The 16,925-nt window shown below is 46.8% G+C and overlaps 1 protein-coding gene across 5 annotated transcripts in view; it reads right to left on the bottom strand.

Annotated features, from left to right (window-relative positions):
• Window positions 1-8,138: 8,138 nt before the first annotated feature.
• Window positions 8,139-16,925, bottom strand: part of NDST1 (N-deacetylase and N-sulfotransferase 1) — a 59,057-nt gene continuing 50,270 nt past the window's right edge. For all 5 annotated transcript variants that reach the window (XM_019734326.2, XM_019734328.2, XM_019734329.2 and 2 more), the window contains 4 exons: window positions 16,566-16,736; window positions 15,791-15,900; window positions 13,968-14,070; window positions 8,139-13,182 (listed from right to left, as the gene is read on the bottom strand). In XM_019734326.2, coding sequence (XP_019589885.2) covers window positions 13,063-13,182; window positions 13,968-14,070; window positions 15,791-15,900; window positions 16,566-16,736 — 504 coding nt within the window. In that variant the 3' untranslated portion in view covers window positions 8,139-13,062. The remainder of the gene's footprint in view (window positions 13,183-13,967; window positions 14,071-15,790; window positions 15,901-16,565; window positions 16,737-16,925) is intronic.

Raw genomic sequence — 16,925 nt, 5'->3', positions numbered from 1 at the left:
AATGTTCAGCGTGGCTTTGTTTATTAAACAAACAACGTAAAATAACTCAGTCGTCCAACAGTTAAATGAAATGTGGTACATTCACCAAATGGAATCCTGAGACGCATATTTGATGACACCCAAGAGAGGGTCACAATTTATCTTTAAGAGGAAAAAACAGCAGAGTAGAAAATATTATGTTGGATGAGTGAAACCTCCGGGCTGATAGGTGAAAGAAGCAGGGCTGCCTTGTCAGAGTGTAGACTCGGAAGCTAGAGGGGCCAAGTCCAAAAGCAGGCTCTGTCACCCTTTAGCCAGGAGATAACGGACAAGTCACTGAACCTAAACGCCATCATTGCATCATCTGTGAGGTGGGGAGGACACTGCTCCTAGGATGTGTACCAGGCACTTAGCACAGTGAGACTGGCACAGAACAAACAACCAGTAAGCATTAGCTTTTATGATTATAAGCACCAAAGTGTGGGCAGTACTCATCCCTGTGTTATGAGTGATGTTTATTTTCCTAGGTTTGCTTATTTGTATTTCTAAAAAATTTCTGCAATGAAGGTGTATTATTTGTATTAATTTAAAAAATAAAAACAAATATGACTTCACAAGGAAGCAGCCCAATGGAACTTGGGCACAGAAAGGAGGAGGCTCCTGAGTATTTGAGAACAGAAGGGAGAGAGAGAGGACATGTCACATCTCCAGTGTGGCACTCCTATGTGGCAGTCCTCAGCATGTTGTTGAGGCCATAGCTTATTACTGTATGACGCACTCATGAGATTTTTCTGGGAGAAACCAATCTGCTCTTGGTACCAGGAGTTTTCCCTGATTACATTGGCTGCCTGTGGACTTTGAGCCACAGCTATATACCTAACCTCAATGTCCAATGCAAGGGGATCATTTAAATAAACTATGACCCCGCTGTACAATGTGCAAAGGAGAATGAATTGAGAAATTCCACAAAAGAGTTAGAAGTGTTACCATAGGGACCAGGACAAGAGGGACACTTGAGCTTTAGATTTTGTGCACGTCACTGGTGATTGCAATTTTCCCCACAATAATCTTATATCACAATAAAAATGGAAATGATATAATTTGGTACAGTAGAAAATTATCTAATAACACATAAAGATGTTGACAATTTATTATGATTAAAAAGAAGTTAGCAAAATAGAATGTCATTTATATAAGAACGACTTTATACATCAGACAGAAAGGAGAAGTCCTAAAATATGAAAAATGGTTATCCCAGAGTAATGGGACATAGATATTTTCATTTTCTTTTCAGTTGTCTGTAGGTTCTCAATTTCCCACAATGGACATCTATAACTTTTTGATAAAACAAAGATATATATATGTTTTCTTATAAAGAGAGATTTGGCCCAACATTTTGCCTTACATTAAGTGTCTAAGTCACAGCAGATGATATTTTTAGCCTTTTTCTTGCCTCCACTTGCTCCCCAGCCCTGTGTGCCTATTTTCTCACCTGCCTTTAATTGGTGCCATCTTGCTTTCCTTCCTGTGTCCTTGTAAAAGGCCTGAAATCCTTATTGGAACGAGGCAAGGCAGAAGTTAAGGTGCAGGTCCAGCCCACTGCTCCCCATCCTATGATCCCCCACCACCCCACACTGCCTCCTGGAGTATTGTTCTAATTAGTGGGGACACAAAGCAGACCCAAAGGCGGAACTATAAACACCAGAGGCAAAGACCCATAAACAGCTGGGTAACCAGCTCCAGCTGTGCAGATGGCCAAGCCCTCATTCATGCTCAGGGCTGCCTGGGGGCTGGATGGGGGGCTGGGCTGGCCACTGAGGACTGGCCTCTGCCTCCCATCCTTAGACCACAAGCTGCAATGAGCTGGACAGCTAGAGAATTGGGTGGCTCAAACTTAAGTGCTCTTATATTCAAATGACAAGGGGATACGGAGGTCAAGGATCCTCAAAGTCACTTGAGCCCCATTACCTATGTACCTGGACCTCAACTTACTGATCTCTAAAATGGGTTAGAGAGGAACTAAGAGATGAGATGGGCCTTCTCAGCTCCACCATATTATGCTTAACTAATAAATTTATGCATTGGGACTAAATGACTATAGTCCCTATCTGTAATATAATAAAAATATATACCTTGTGATAATATAAACATATGGTATAATAAAATTATCTGTACTATAATCCATATATAATATTGTATATTATTGTGTCATACTCTTTAATATTATATTTCTATATTTTTTAATGACTATGATAGCTGTGATCAAAAAGTACATAGAGACAAGCTAGGAAAACTTCCTGTAAGAAGAGAGACTTAAGAGTTATGAATCTGACAGGAAATCAGTCTCCCAAAATGTCATGATGGAGGGAAAGGGAGAGACTTGAGGGAGAGGGGATTTGTGGGGCTGTGTGGGGGGTCATCCAGGGAAGGAATCAGTGCCCATCTCCCACCACATAAATACACAGCCTGGCATGGCAGAGAGTGAAAACTTAAAATTGGTAAGATGGCAACTCCCCAGTGACCTACACAATCCCTATCATCACCCAGCTTTTTTGTAGAAATTGACAAGCTGATCCTAAAATGTAAATGTAAATGCAAGGAACCCAAATAGCTAAAAACTATTTTGAAAAGAAAACAAAGCTAGAGGAATCATTTCTGATTTCAATAATTACTACAGAGTTGTAGTAATTAAGACCGTGTGAAACTGGCTTGAGGACTGACATATAGATCAATGGAACAGAATTGAAGATATAAGTATATACTTGTATTTATGGTCAATTGACTTTTGACAAGGGTACCATGACAATTCAATGGGGGGCAAGAAGAGTCTTCTCAAAAAACAATTCTGGGACAACTGGCTACCACATGAAAAAGAATGAAATTGTACCCCAACCCCCCAAGATATACAAAAACAAACTCAAAATGGATCAAAGACCTAAATGGCCTACCTGATAAGAGTCTAGTATCCAGAATATATAAAGAACTCTCACACATCAACAACAAAAAGACAAACAACCCAATTCAAAAATGGGCAAAGAACCCGGATAGACATTTCTCCAAAGAAAATACACAAATGGCCAACAAACGTATGAAAAGAAGCTCAGCGTCATCAGTTATCCAGGAAATGCAAATGAAAAACCCCAGTGAGATACTGCCTCACACCCACTAGGATAGAGAGAATAAAAAAATGAAAAATGACGACTTCTGGCAAGGATGTGGAGAAATTGGAACCCTCTTACATTGCTGGTGAGAGTGTAAAATGGTTTGGCCACCGTGGAACACAGTTTGAAGTACTGATTCAGGCCACACCATGGATGAACCTTGAAAACATTATGGTAAGTGAAAGAAACCAGACACAAAAGGTCACATATCGCAGGATTCCATTTACGTGACATGTCCAGAATAAGCAATCCATAGAAACAGAAAGTAGTTTAGTGTTCGCCAGAGGCTGAGGAGAAGGAAGAACAGGGAACGACTGCTAATGGGTATGAGCTTTCCTTTTGAGGTGATAAAATGTTTTGGAATTAGATAGTGGTGATAGTTGCACAACTTTGTGAATATACTGAATATACAATACTGGATTGTACACTTGAAAGCATTACTTTACGACATGTAAATTATATCTCAAATTTAAAAAATCAGAGCTGCCTTTAATGTTGTATATGTATTTTTTATTGTGGTAAATATATATGTATAACGTAAAATGTGCCATTTTAACTATTTTTAAGTGTACAATTCAGTGGCGTTAAGTACATTCACATTGTTGTGCAACCATCACTATCTATTTCCAACATTTTCTACCACCCCAAGCAAAAACCCTGGACCCATTAAGCAATAACTCCCTACTCGCTTTCCCCCTCACCCCTGGTAACCTCTAATCTACTTTCTGTCTCTATGAATTTGCCTATTCTAGATATTTCATATAAGTGGAATCATACAATATTTGTCTTTTGGCTTATTTCACTTAGTATTATGTTTAGAAGGTTAATTCATGTTGTGTCATGTACCAGAATTTCATTCTCTTTTTTGACTGAATACTATTCCACTCCATGGACGTATATATCACATTTTGTTTATCCATTCATCTGCTGATGGACACTTAGGCTGTTCCCAGCTTTGGCTATTGTGAATAATGTTTAACTTTTTGAGGAACTGTTTTCCCCAGAAGTTTCACCATTTTACAGACCCACCAGCAATGTATAAGTGTTCCGATTTCTCTACATCCTCACTGAAACTAATTTTCCTTTTTAAAAAAATTATAGCCATCCTAATAGGTATGAAGTGGTTTTAATTTGCATTTCCCTGATGACTAATTATGTTGGGCATCTTTTCATTTTAGCCATTGTATATGGTCTTTGGAGAAATGTCTATTCAGACTCTTTGCCCATTTTTGAATTGAGTAGTTGGGTTTTGTGGGAGCAGAGCCTCAGAAAGTAGTTTCCAGGCTCTCGGCCTCACATAGACAGGTGCTGGCTCAGGTAGTAAATGGCCATCAACTGTGATTGCATGGCCATCAGCTGTGGCTAGTTGGTCGTCAGCTGTAACCAGTGAGCCATTGGCCACTAATATAACTGCTGTGGCTACGCTAGCAGCAGATGGGGGCTGGCAAGAAGATGGTGGCTGGGCTGGCAAGCGTGGATGGCGGTTTGTGGACAGTGTGGATCCAGCCTCCAGTGAGAGTATAGTGCCGCCAGAGAGAATATAGTGGTATGACTCCCCCATCTATGGCTCCGTGGGTGTTCCTTTTTGGCCTCACCATATCCTGCGTTCTTATGTGGGGAGCGGGACCAGAGACCCCGCCGGACTCCTGGCACGACAAATGGCACAGCGAGCAGGGTCTCCCGCACGACAGTTTTCTTCATATATATTCTGGATATTAAACCCTTACCAGACATATGGTTTGCAAATATTGTTTCCAATTCTGTGTATTGTCTTTTCACTCTCTTGATAGTGTCCTTTCATGCACACAAGTTTTTAAGTTTAATGAAGACCAATTTACTATTTTTTCCTTTGTTGCCTGTGCTTTTGGTGTCATAGTTAAGAAACCATTACTAAATCCAAGGTCACAGGGATGTACACGTGTTTTCTTCGACTAGTTTTATAGTTTAGCTCTTAAATTCAGGTCTTTGATCCATTGTGAGTTAACTTTTGTATATGGTGTGAGGTAAAGGTCCAACCTCAAACTTCTGTATGTGAGTTCCAGGTTTTGCATATGTACAATGGGAATGATAATACCTATCTTAATGAGGATTAAGAAATATTACTTGACTATCAGAGGACCTGCCTGACTCAGAGTGAGAAATACTTTTTATTATTCATATTAATGTATTGCTATTCTTATTTATAGTATTGTTACCCCACCACTATTAACCAGCATCCCGGTCTTTTGTGGGGAGGTTCACACTGACCCTAGTCTTGAGAGGCTGGGGTGACATTGCCCCCTGGTGGACATATTCTAAACTGCACCAGATATGTCTGACCCACTAGGGAACGAGTGTGAGTCAAAATTCAGCTCCATTTCTTCCCATTTACTTGTAACTATTTCAGCGTGTACTTCTTCAGAACAATGATATACTTTTATATAAAAGTACAATAATCAAAATCAGGAAGTACAACACTGATACAATACTATTATCCAACCCACACAATCCATATCCGCATTTTGCCCCTTGCCCCATTGGTGTCCTGTATAGCTAATTGTTCCCTGTTCCAGGACCCCTCCAGGGTCACACGTGACATTTGATTGCCCCGTCCCTTTACTATCCTTTAATCTTGAACCATTCCTCAGCCTTTATATTTCATGACCTTGACATTTTTAGAGTTCAAGCCAGTTGTTTTACAAAATGTCCCTCAACATGGCTGCGTCCGCTGTTTCCTCTTGGCTAGATTCATGTTACCTGTTTTTGTCAGGGATGTCACAGGTGTCAGGCTGGTTCCTCGTCACACAATGTCAGTTTGTCCCAAGACTGATGATGTGAACTCAGTCCCCCATCTGTGAACATGGGGAAGCTCAGCTCTGAGGGCCAGAGGGGAGTAGAGACTTACCGATAGTCTCACAGCAAGTCAGGGTCCTCAGCTCAGGGTCTTGACAAGTGCTCAGAATAACTGCAGCAAGGCAAGAACGTCTCCCCATTGCCCTGGGCCTTCTCAGGCCCTGAACTCTGATGGGAGCCTAAGGGTGGGTGACGGACAGTGTTGCCTTCATGGCACCCACAAAAGTCCAGCTGCCTGGAGCCCCCTCCTTTCTGCTTCACCCATTTCTAGTCTTTTTTTTTTTTAATTAAGACTTTTTCATTCCACAAATGATACATGAATACATTATCTTAATTTTTTTTTAAATGTTTCATCCAAAGGTAAAGTCCCCTTGGGAAACCCTTTTCCCCTGTCCTCATCCCCTGCTGTTATCAGTGTGGTGTGAAAGATATATGTCTATACTCCCAGAAAAAATACATACTCTATAGCAGTCTCCTTCCACAAATGGTTCATACTGTCTAGGCCATTCTTGTAGAAATTTCCCTGGCAGGACTGAAAGTTTTCAATTGCATCATGTCCCAGCGTGTGGCTACGCTAGAGGCTATTTAGCTGATCCCCTTTGGATGGGCCTCAAGGTTGTTTCCAGGGCTTTGCTATAATGAAACACACAGCCCTGTGCACACATTCCAGGGCTTTTCTAAGGGACGTGCCCACCTCCAGAGCCTGGACTGCTCCTAGGATACCAGATTCCCAGCGTGCACTGCTCACTGTAGGGGATGAGGAAGGTCTAATGTGTCTTTGTTCCCTCGACCTATTGGAATTGCAGGACTCCTCGGACCTCTGAGAGCAGCTGGGCTGGGTTTTCACAATGTGTTCCAAGAATCACAGGGCTCCAGATAGGATGCGGGACAGGGAGGAGGAGTTGAGCTGGTGAGAGTCCAAACCCTCACCTCCACTCCAACCAGAGGACACTGCCTTTACCTTGTTGCTAATTAAATTTCTTAATCATCTTGGCTGTTTTAACATTCAAGATCTCTGGTGTAGCCCAACCCCTTACCTGCTACAGGAATCCCGTCTGTATCATGCCTTCTGGGTCTGCTCCCATTCGTGAAGCCTCTGGCCATGTTTTTGTTGGTGATGCCGTGACCCGTACCGAGCTCCCAGATGACAAACCCCAAAGTGGTCTCTGCAAGTGCAACCCTTGTGTCCCTGCGGTTGGTGTTTTGGTGTGTTCCCAGCTGGGTCCCAGCATGCCCCTCGGCAGTGGTCCACATTTCTGTGACTTTCTCTGGCTCATACTTGGTAGCCCTGGTTCAGTGTCCCCAGACCTTCCTGTGCATCAGGGACTCTGTTAAAATGCAATTGTTGGGTCTCACTCCCGGAGGTTCTGATTGAATGGATTTGGGGGAGCCTGGAAATGTGCATCCTGTGAAGCTTCACAGGGGGTTTTGAGGGAGCAGGTCCAGGCACCGGCATTGCAACAGCTGGCTGGGGACCCTCACCGGTAAACGTGTCAGGCTGGGAGGGCTAGGAAGTCATTTGTTTTACCTGAAGTTTTCATTCCTCGGACAGAGGAACTGAATTAATTAAAGCCCATAGGTACCAATGATCTCAGCTAGGGTTTATCAAAGTGGGGCGACTCAGTGTGCCCGGTAGGTTGTTAAAATGCAGGTGCTTGGGCCCCACCCCACATCTGCCAGGGAGGAATCTCTGAAATGTGGCCCGGGAATCTGGTATTTTAAGCAAATTCTCCAGGAGCAGCCACTGAGTCCAATTCACCTCCACATCCCTAAAAGATGAGGGAAACAGGATCAAAAATTAAAAAGTGACTTGTCCCCAGTCACAAGACACATTTGTGGCAGAGTTGGTTCTATAGTCCAAGTCTCCTCGTAGTGCAGTGCTCAATCCCCAGCACTTCTGTGATCTAGGGGGTTCTGAAGGCTCTTCCTCATCTGAGACAGGCCTCTTCCTGCCCTGAAACAGGCCTCTGCTATCTAGAAAAGCTTCAGTTTACAAGCCAATGGAAATGACCTTTGATTTTACCAAGTCACTGTGTGTGGGGTGGGGGGTTGGGGGGGTGGCAGGAGGAGGAAGTGGCCAGAGTGGTTATGCATGCAAATGTCCATATCACTACCCTCCCCTGCATGCCTTGCTGGAAGGTCAGACAGACAGACATGACCAATGTGTACAAACAGAACCCCACTTTATTAGTAGTTAGTTCGAGATTGTACATTAATGGAGGAAGGTTCCCACTTTTAACACAACCCAAAACGGCTGGTTCGAGAGCCCTGATCAGGTGAGCTGGGTAGTACCCCCTCTCCACACCTCTCCCCACCCCCACAAGGGAAGGAAACCTCTGCCTGCTCCCCCAACTTGCCCCCCACCCTCTCCAGTCAGCCCTCCTTTCTTCCTAGGAAATGACATGAATTTCATGCACAAATTATAAAAGGAGCCCTCTTGCTGATAATAAAAGCTAGCACAGTCATAGAAAACCCTTTCCTCCCTCATTCTCCTCAAGGGCCACAGAGAGGAAGGAGAGGGAGGGATGGACTTATTAGGGCAAAACACAGCCAGTCTCCCCAGGCCCTTGACATTGACCACACACAAAACCCATGCCTGTCCCTTGTGGGAGCCAAAAAAATCTCCAGCCATCTGAGCTGGCAAGAGTAAGTCTGGGGGTCAGCCACCCAGGGCTAGCACTGGAAAGTGAGGATGAGGGCATGCCTGGGTTTTCCATCCTCACTTTAACTAGAGCAGACTTACTTCCTTTTTCGACATTTGAAAACCCCTGCTGTAGCCCCACCTGCTCATTCTATAAATGGGGAAATTGAGGCCCTAGGAAGAAAACTGTCACACAGCTACTAAATATACCCAGTTGGGATGAAATTTCCTATCTCCTGCCTCCAGCCCAGTGCTCTTCTTACACCACAACTTGGGGGAAGCTAGTTCCCCAGCTAGGCCCTTCCCTGGTACATTCCAGGGGCCTGGCTCTGCTCCAGTGCACAGACCATGGGCCTCCAGGAAGTGAAGACCCAGAGACCACAACAGAGAGAGAGAGAGAGAGAGAGAGAGAGAGAGAGAGGCTGTTTGGTGCTCTATGATCCATTACCAGGATCAAATGGAGCAGCACAGGCTCTTTTGAGCCAGAGACGTCTCAGTTCCAACAGGCCCAACACTGTTTGGTCCGGCCTCCATGCATGCAGCCTCTTCCTCCTAGAGGCCCAGCCCTTCCTCCCAGGCCCAGCTGCAGGGCTCCTTCCATTGCCCACCTCTGAGCTCCTGGAGCTCCAGCTAGCCCCTCTGCTGGTTTGGCACTTGATACAGGTGACAGTAGAGGGGCACCTTAGGCTAGAGGAAAGTTGTCAAGTCAGCACAAAAGAGGAAGTTAGTCCATACAGCCTAAATTATTCTTGACAATACAGGGCCTAGAGGAACTTCTCCTATGATACCAGGAGAAAACAGACAAATCTAGAACATGGGACTTCTCTAAGACAGCAGGCCAACTGGCCTCAGAAATAATGCCATTTAAAAAATCAAAGCGAGCAGACGGAAGATTTTTCAGCAAAGAAATTTAAAAACACAGATAACATAATGCAATGTGTGCGCTTTGATTGGATTCAACTTCCAAAACCAGGTATAAGTTACTTGGGGGGAAATCGGAATGTGGATTGGAGAGCAGATGTTAGAAAATTACTGTTGTCTCCAGTATGATACTGGGCCACTACGTAGGAGATGGCCTCTTAGCAGATGCAGGCTGCATTTTGGGGTGAAGTCTCATTATTTTTACTTTTAAGGTAGTTCAGGAAAAACATCTATTGGGGGAGGGAGGTTATCACTTTGTGAGGGGTATAAATGATAAATGTCTAACTATTACATTGTTTTGAAACTAATTAAAAAAAACAATCTACGTTGAGAGAGAAAAAAACCAAATGTGGTAAAAATGTTCATTTTAAATCTAGATGGTGGGTAGTGGTGTTCATAAAACCATTTTTCACTTGCTCTCTCCACTCAAAAACCCATGAGGTCAGTTCCACATGGACTGCCACGCTCTGTGGGTCAGCCCAGCAGTTTTCTGCTGCTGGGGACAGACCGCTTGCTCCCTGGCTGGGCCCCAGAGGCACTGGCTGCTGCTACTTAGGGCTCGGAAAAGGCCTAGCTTTAAACTTCAGACTCTCACCCAGCACAAGATGCCCACACCATAGACCCCCAAGTGACTGAGGCAGCTTCAGCTGACCTCCCACCTGCTCCCACCCTATGGGGCAAAGGCTCGTGGAGGGCACAGCAGAATAGATGGTGGAGCCATCGACATGATTTAGGCTATGTCTCACTCTTTTTTACGGGGTGGTGGTGCGGGTGGTGCAAAGGCTTAGTACATTAGTGAACATGGAAGAAGTTGATGCTACTGTACCCACTGACCTCTGATTTTTTCTTCTCACGAGTGTCCTCAAGAAATTCATTAGCAGGAAGGGAAGTAATAGCAGTGACCAGAATTAGAGCATGTGGCAGGTCAAGTCCCCAGCCTACCAGAAGGGCCTGGACAAAATCCCGAATCTCCTCTGCTCCCACAGGGTCTCACATCTGCCTGCTCCTTCCTCAGGCCAGAGGCACAGAGAAGTGGAGCTGCCATCCCACCAGGCATTCAGAACTCCAAGAGGCGGGAGTCGGCACCCAGGCCCAGAAGGTAGATTTCAGAATGTGGGTGCATCACAGTTCTCAGAGCCCGAGCCCTTTGCTGACAGATGGGACGTGAGGCCTGGGACTTGCACGAGGGAAGTTACTGCCCCACTCTGGGAGTCTGGTTCCATGGACCATACAAGCAGGCATGCCACCCTGTCCTCAGACACTCTGTTCTTCATCTCCTGCAGGGCTCACAAGGCCCAGTGCTCCCAGGCTCAAAGGCCCCGATGAAAAGTATGATGGGAATGTTTCTCTGGGTAGACAATGAAACCATATGTAGCTGGTCCTGTTGAGTAGCCAACATCTTCTCCATCCCAGTGAAGAAGTTGGGAAAAGGGAATCAGTTCAGAGCTAAGACAGACCCAGACTCTGCAGCCTGGGAAGGACTTTTCGTGGTGGAGAGAGCAAGAGAGGGATGACAATACAGGTCTGGAACTGAGACGACTCAAAGGCACCCTGGCTGGGAAGGAGTGGTTTGTCCCCATGTCCTGGAATGACCAAGGGTGTGACTGAGGGAGGGACAGGAGCCTGGCACAGAGTAGGGTTCCAAGGAGGGGTTCAGAGGCAGTGTGGCATTGGAAGAAGAGCACTGGACTCAGTATCAGGAGCCCCAAGTTCAATCTCGGCCCTACTCCCAACCAGCTCTGTGACATGGGCCAAGGAGTCCACCTCTCCTTTCTAGATCTATTTCCATACCCATCAGAGAACCCGTCCAGCCCCAAGATGCTAGAGTCTTCTGAATAAGACAAAGCTCTCCAGAAAGAACTTCCTGGGTGTCAATTCAAAGCTGAACTGGCAGTGGGAGGGGCTGGGGAGAGTGCCCCAGCTTAGTCACTTCACATTGTTAAAAGGAGGGTAGGAGCAGACCCCAACCAGAAAATAGCCCAGAGACCCAGTGTCTGCAGGGCCTCCTGCTCCCAGGGCAGCTCCCCACCTAGCACCAAGTGAGGGGAGGGGAACAGGCCAGGCTTTGGCCCAGGTCGCTCACCCCAGCCCGTCTGTTTCCTTTGGCCAAAATTCCTCCAGAGTCACTGCGCTTCACGAAGCCAGATTTCCTGGAGAGGAGGTCTTCCCTTCCCTGATCTTACCACCTCAGTTCACCGAGGGCAGCCCCAGGACAGCCATGGCACTTGGGAGAGGGAACAGAGACCTCTCCCAGGGCACCTTCATTCTGTCTCCTCGAGGCCCAGACACACAAAAACATGCCTGCCCCCTCCCTTCCATCTCATTTTTTCATGCACGTAGATGGGACACCCTTTGGGACTGGGGCTTGCCACTATTTTGTATGACTGAATTAAAAACAAACCCAACCAAAAAAAATATAATATATATATACAAATTATATATATATATGTATATATATATATATAACACAGTGCGACCCCAGCACCCAGGGTATAAACTCTGGCACCAAGAAAAAAACAAAATATTAAAATACTTTAGCTTAGTATTGGGGAGGTTAAGGGGGTCTCTAGGAACCCTCGGCCACAGGTCGCTGGGGCAAAGCCGCAGATGGCAGTCTCATCAGCTCTGCCCAGTGTCTGCCAGGGGCCAAGGCCGGGTGGGCATGGGGACAATGTATGTACATGGGAACATGTATACTGGCAGACTCCTGAACCACCTCAGTCTTTTACCACAGGAAACACCACACATGTCATATCCCAGGGTGAAAAAAGGGGGTGGGATTGAGGCCTGGGTCTCCAGGTCCAAATGGCATGACAGTGCCCCAGGGCCCTGGAGGAGGCCTTCAGGCCTGGGGGGACACGGTAGGACCCAGCGATTCTTTCCCCAAAAAGGGAAGGTGAGATGTGAAGGTATTAACCAGAATGTGTGAAAGTTCAGCGCTCTCTCGAGGCGCCACCCTCACATCCAGCCTAGTAACCAACTCTGGGTACCCAGCTGACCCCTCTGAAGGGCCTGGCTCGAAATAGTCAGGGAAGCATCCAGTCTCTCTCCCTGGTTTGGCAAAAGGTCCAGCTGGGCACTTCTCCCTCATTGTCTGGAGGACAGGGAAAATATGGCAGCTAATACTGAGGGGATACCCTGCTGGGGCAGGGAGTGATGGGATGAAGGAGAGGGTATGGTTGGTAGAACACAGTGAGGGACAGAAAAGAGTCTCATGGACTCTCTCCTACCAGGAAGTGGCCTTCCACCAACAGGAAGTGGCCTCCCCATGAAAGGCTGTGAACGGAATGAACCTCGGGTGGTTAGGGAGGTCCTAGAGGCCACAGACCCAGCAGCATTGGGTGCTCTGAGGCGCTTGTGGGCTTGCCTGGGCTCTTCTCCTGGCTCTGCCTGGGCCTCGGCAGAGTATTGCTCATAAGTGCTTGGCCAGCCCGGGCCCAGCTCCCCATTCTGCAGGTCAGCCTGGCTCAGCGTGTGGCGGGACATCCCTGCCGTCACAAACGTTCAGTCTGGCTGTGGTGGCCACGGCTACCTGGTGTTCTGGAGATCCTCCCGCAGCCAGGTGGGCAGTGTCTGGCCCATCTTGTACAGCAGCTTGGAAAGCTCGATGTTGTGATCCCGATAATAGTTCTTCAGGAAGACACGGGACTGTAACAGGAAGGAAAGCTCAGATCTTGGTGATGGGCTGACTCAAGAGTGACCCCTCCTCTTTAAAACCACCATTCTGTTGGCACCATCCCATAGGCCTATAATTTATTCACAGTCTTCTTCAAAATGGTAGCCTCCAAAAGAAAGCTCCTACATAGTAAGAGTACCAAAATACAGCACACAAGGTCAAAATTCTTGTGATAGACAGAAAAGAGAGAGAATTAATCAAAACCAGAGTGAACGGGAAAAGGCAAACGTAATAAAAGTCAGTGTGTGACCCTTACCCTATATACTCTGTACACGCCCTTCTCTCTTGCAAATATGCCCCATCCTTCCAGGCCCAACTCCAGAGACCTCTCCCCTACTTTGGGAAACCTGTTTTCCTCTCCCAGCTTCAAGTGGCATCTTCTTGTTCTCAATTCCCATGGCACTTGGGTGCACACTTTTCCTACTACACGAAGCACTTCCTGCCTTATATTCTCCTTATTGGTGTGTGTGTGACTCATTTCCCTCCTAGACTAGGAGTTGCTTGAAGGCAAAGAACAAGTCTGATTCATCCTCAAAGCCCCCCAGCATTCAGCCCTCAGTAGAGGGTAATGAATACTCATTTGACTGAGTCAGTTCTGACTCACCATATCCCAGCCCACATGGCCTCCTCTTAAGAACACTGTCCAAAAAGTACCAAGGTCACTAATGTGCTGGGTGTAAGGTACAGGTGAGAGAAGCTTGCCTCTAGTACAGGGATAATTTATCCAGCTGCCACAGGCAGCATGGCCACCACTTACATCCAAGTCCATCTCTGGGTATTTTCGGCCTTTGCTTTTGCCCAGACACTTGGTTTTTCCTCCTTCGAGCAGTTGGCACCAAAATCCTTTCTTTGGATCAAACCTGTGGAGGTGGGGAAAGCCTGTGGGTGGGAGCTGGCCCAGCCCACTTCCTTCTCACTTTAAGGCAGGGTTCACAGACCCCAGGAATGGCAGAGCCTAGGGGACTACAGAATCCTCTCCCCTATGCACACTCTGGAACACACAGACGGCGTGGGCTGATATTTGCATGTGTTGGCCCATGTTTTGTCCCTGGCCTCCCCTAGACCCGCCTGCCCCTTCTTCCCAGCAGTGGGAGGTTCACATGCCCTGAGCCACGTCTTCTCCTGGCTGGCAGCCCCAGTTCCTAAGGCAATCCATGACACTTCCCGCCTTCATGGTTCCAGGAACCTCTTCTGAGCATTCTCCAACTCAGGGGTGAGCAACAAATTTTTTTTTTTTTTTTTTTTTTTTTTTTACCCAAGAACCCAATTGGGGGGGGAAGTTTAGTGAAGTTCTTTTGGTTTTTAATACATTGTATTTTTATTAAGAAATGCAGTATCTGCAGTTGCACTTAAGCATGTCAATCACTGGAAAGTTTTGTGCTTTGGAGTAACTTTCAGAAATGACAGAGAACTGCTTTTGGGATTCAAAATCATGCTGGGCCTTCAAGGGCATTTTTGGGCGATGAGATTTGAAGCTGTCATGGGGAAGGGAAGAATGTTGGCATCAGAATTCAGCCCCAGATCAGGAACCCTTAGGGGACTATTGGGCATGAGAATGGTAGGAAAACAGAATTCACATTTGGCAGGTGAGGGAAACGGGTGTCTGAATGGGCCACAGGTAGGCATAGATGATGACGATGACAGCAGCTACTGTTTAGAGAGCATTAGTACATGCCAGGCTCTGAGCTAAGAGAGCCACATGCGTGCTTTCATTCAACACAGTGACCCTCGGGAGGTAGGAATCATTACCTTTCTCCCCAACTTCCAGATGAGGAAAGGGAGGCTTGAAGGAGTTAAGACATTTGTCCAAGGTCACACGGCCAAAGAAGTCATGGCTCTGGGCTCCTAACCTAGGCATCTCTGATGCCACAGCCCACACCCTCAGCTGCTGCTCTTTTCTGCCTCCAAGTGAAGGACTGAATTCCCTTGTCCACCTTCAACTGCCAAGACAGTGAGAAGGAACCATTCTTGCTGCAAGACTTTCCTAAGAAGGTAGTCAGGAAAGCGGGCCTTATTCTTCCTTCTCTTGAGCTGACTGTGTCACTTGGCTGTGACATAGCCCTGGGAGACAGCCTTTCCCCAGCCCTAAGTTGCTGCAGCACAGGCTGGCACTTACTCATTTGGGGAGGGCATTCTCAGTGCACTTGCATTGGCTTCTGAATGCATGGGATTATCAGCCATTGACAATATTTTTCCTGAAATTATAGTTAAGTCATAATCTAATGCTAAGAAACCCTTGTGGGAATTGGGGCTTCTCACTGTTGGTTTAACTTACTTTAAAATAAAACACTCCGAAAGTATTCAGCCCAGACTGAAAACAAGCACTCCAGGAGTGGGACTGACCAGAGTAGAACAGATTCATCATCTCCCTTTTTCTTCAGTTGATACCTTTATAAATATGACTCAAGTCATATTAATATTAGCTTTTCTGCTAAACTGCCATCAGGGACATGCATACTTTCTCACACTTGCTGATGCTAATTAGCCCATGTCTCTCCTATAATCATCCAAGACTTTGGCTTTTTGGCCCAGGTGCCTGCTCAGAAAATCCCCCTCTTGAAAGGCCAATACGACACTCACGCCAAGGTTTTGTGGTAGTCGATGGTGTTGGTCACCCCAAGGAATTTTTGCACTGTGTCCATCACTTTGGCAGGTTCTGTTCGCAGCAATTTGCCATCCAAGACTAGAATCTGGGAAAAAAGAAAAGAGAGAAGGGTGGTCTGAACCTGTTTTCACTCCAGTGGCAAGCAGTCCCCCGTCTTCTTGGTCAGCAGCCAAGTGACAAAGGGGGGTCCCTGCACTCTGTGGAATCTGCTTCCTCCTGCACTTTTGAACGGTAGGTGACCTCAAATCTCAGCCCTCTGCTGCCTAACTGCCTGCTCTCTGCCAGCTTCCCCTGACTGCTGTCATCCTTTCCTAGAGTTCAAGCTGTCACCAAACCCTGCCTAATCCTCCTACCTCAACAACATCCCTCTCTGGCCTCTCCCCAGCCTTCTGGTCACTCTCCTGCCTAAATCTTCAAAGTTTTCCTAAAACTCCTTGTGCAGTCTGGCGCTGCCTATCTCTCCAGCCAAGCTCTCCCTCCACCACCACCCCTTTGCAGGGTCCTACCCAAGAGCTTTCTGGGTCCCCTTAGGGACACAGAGCCTGTTGTGATGAGACAAGGGCTTGGGGAATTCTCACACATCAACCCTGGAATAAATTAGATTGAAACCTTTGAAGACTTCAAAGGCCTAACTCTCCAGCGACAGCATTTCCAGCCCCGTGACTAGTGAAAGAGACTTTGAGCCTCTTTGCTAACTGCAGCAAGGCAGTACTGCAATTGCCCTCCAAAGGGTCAGGGACAGGTAGCTACCTGGTTGGCGTGAAAGGCGCTGAGCCAGTGCTCAATGTGGATGGCGTACCAGCCTGGAACCAGGCAGCGATTCTGGAGAGCACGCAGCTTCAAGGAAGCATCAGGCCCAGCTGTGATCACCTCGTGGAAGGTGTACTTCAGGGCCACTGGGTCGTCATGGGCTCGCTGGTGCTGCGGGCAAGGGGAGAGGGTCAGCATGTCACTCGGAGGGCACAAAGGAAGACGCTTTTGTGGGACAGCAGCCATGAGGTGGCCAGAAAGCCCTGGGCTGAAATAAGGAGTCCTGGCTCTGTCTCACATTATCGTCTCACCTCAGGGAAGTCACTGGCCCCTCTGAGCCTAGGTTCCCCATCTTGCAAG

Source organism: Rhinolophus sinicus, linkage group LG10 (assembly GCF_036562045.2).
Source record: "Rhinolophus sinicus isolate RSC01 linkage group LG10, ASM3656204v1, whole genome shotgun sequence".
In the NCBI taxonomy this organism is placed as follows: Eukaryota; Metazoa; Chordata; class Mammalia; order Chiroptera; family Rhinolophidae; genus Rhinolophus; species Rhinolophus sinicus.
The sequence above is the reverse complement of the archived record's forward strand: the minus strand, read 5'-3'. Positions and strand labels throughout refer to the sequence as shown.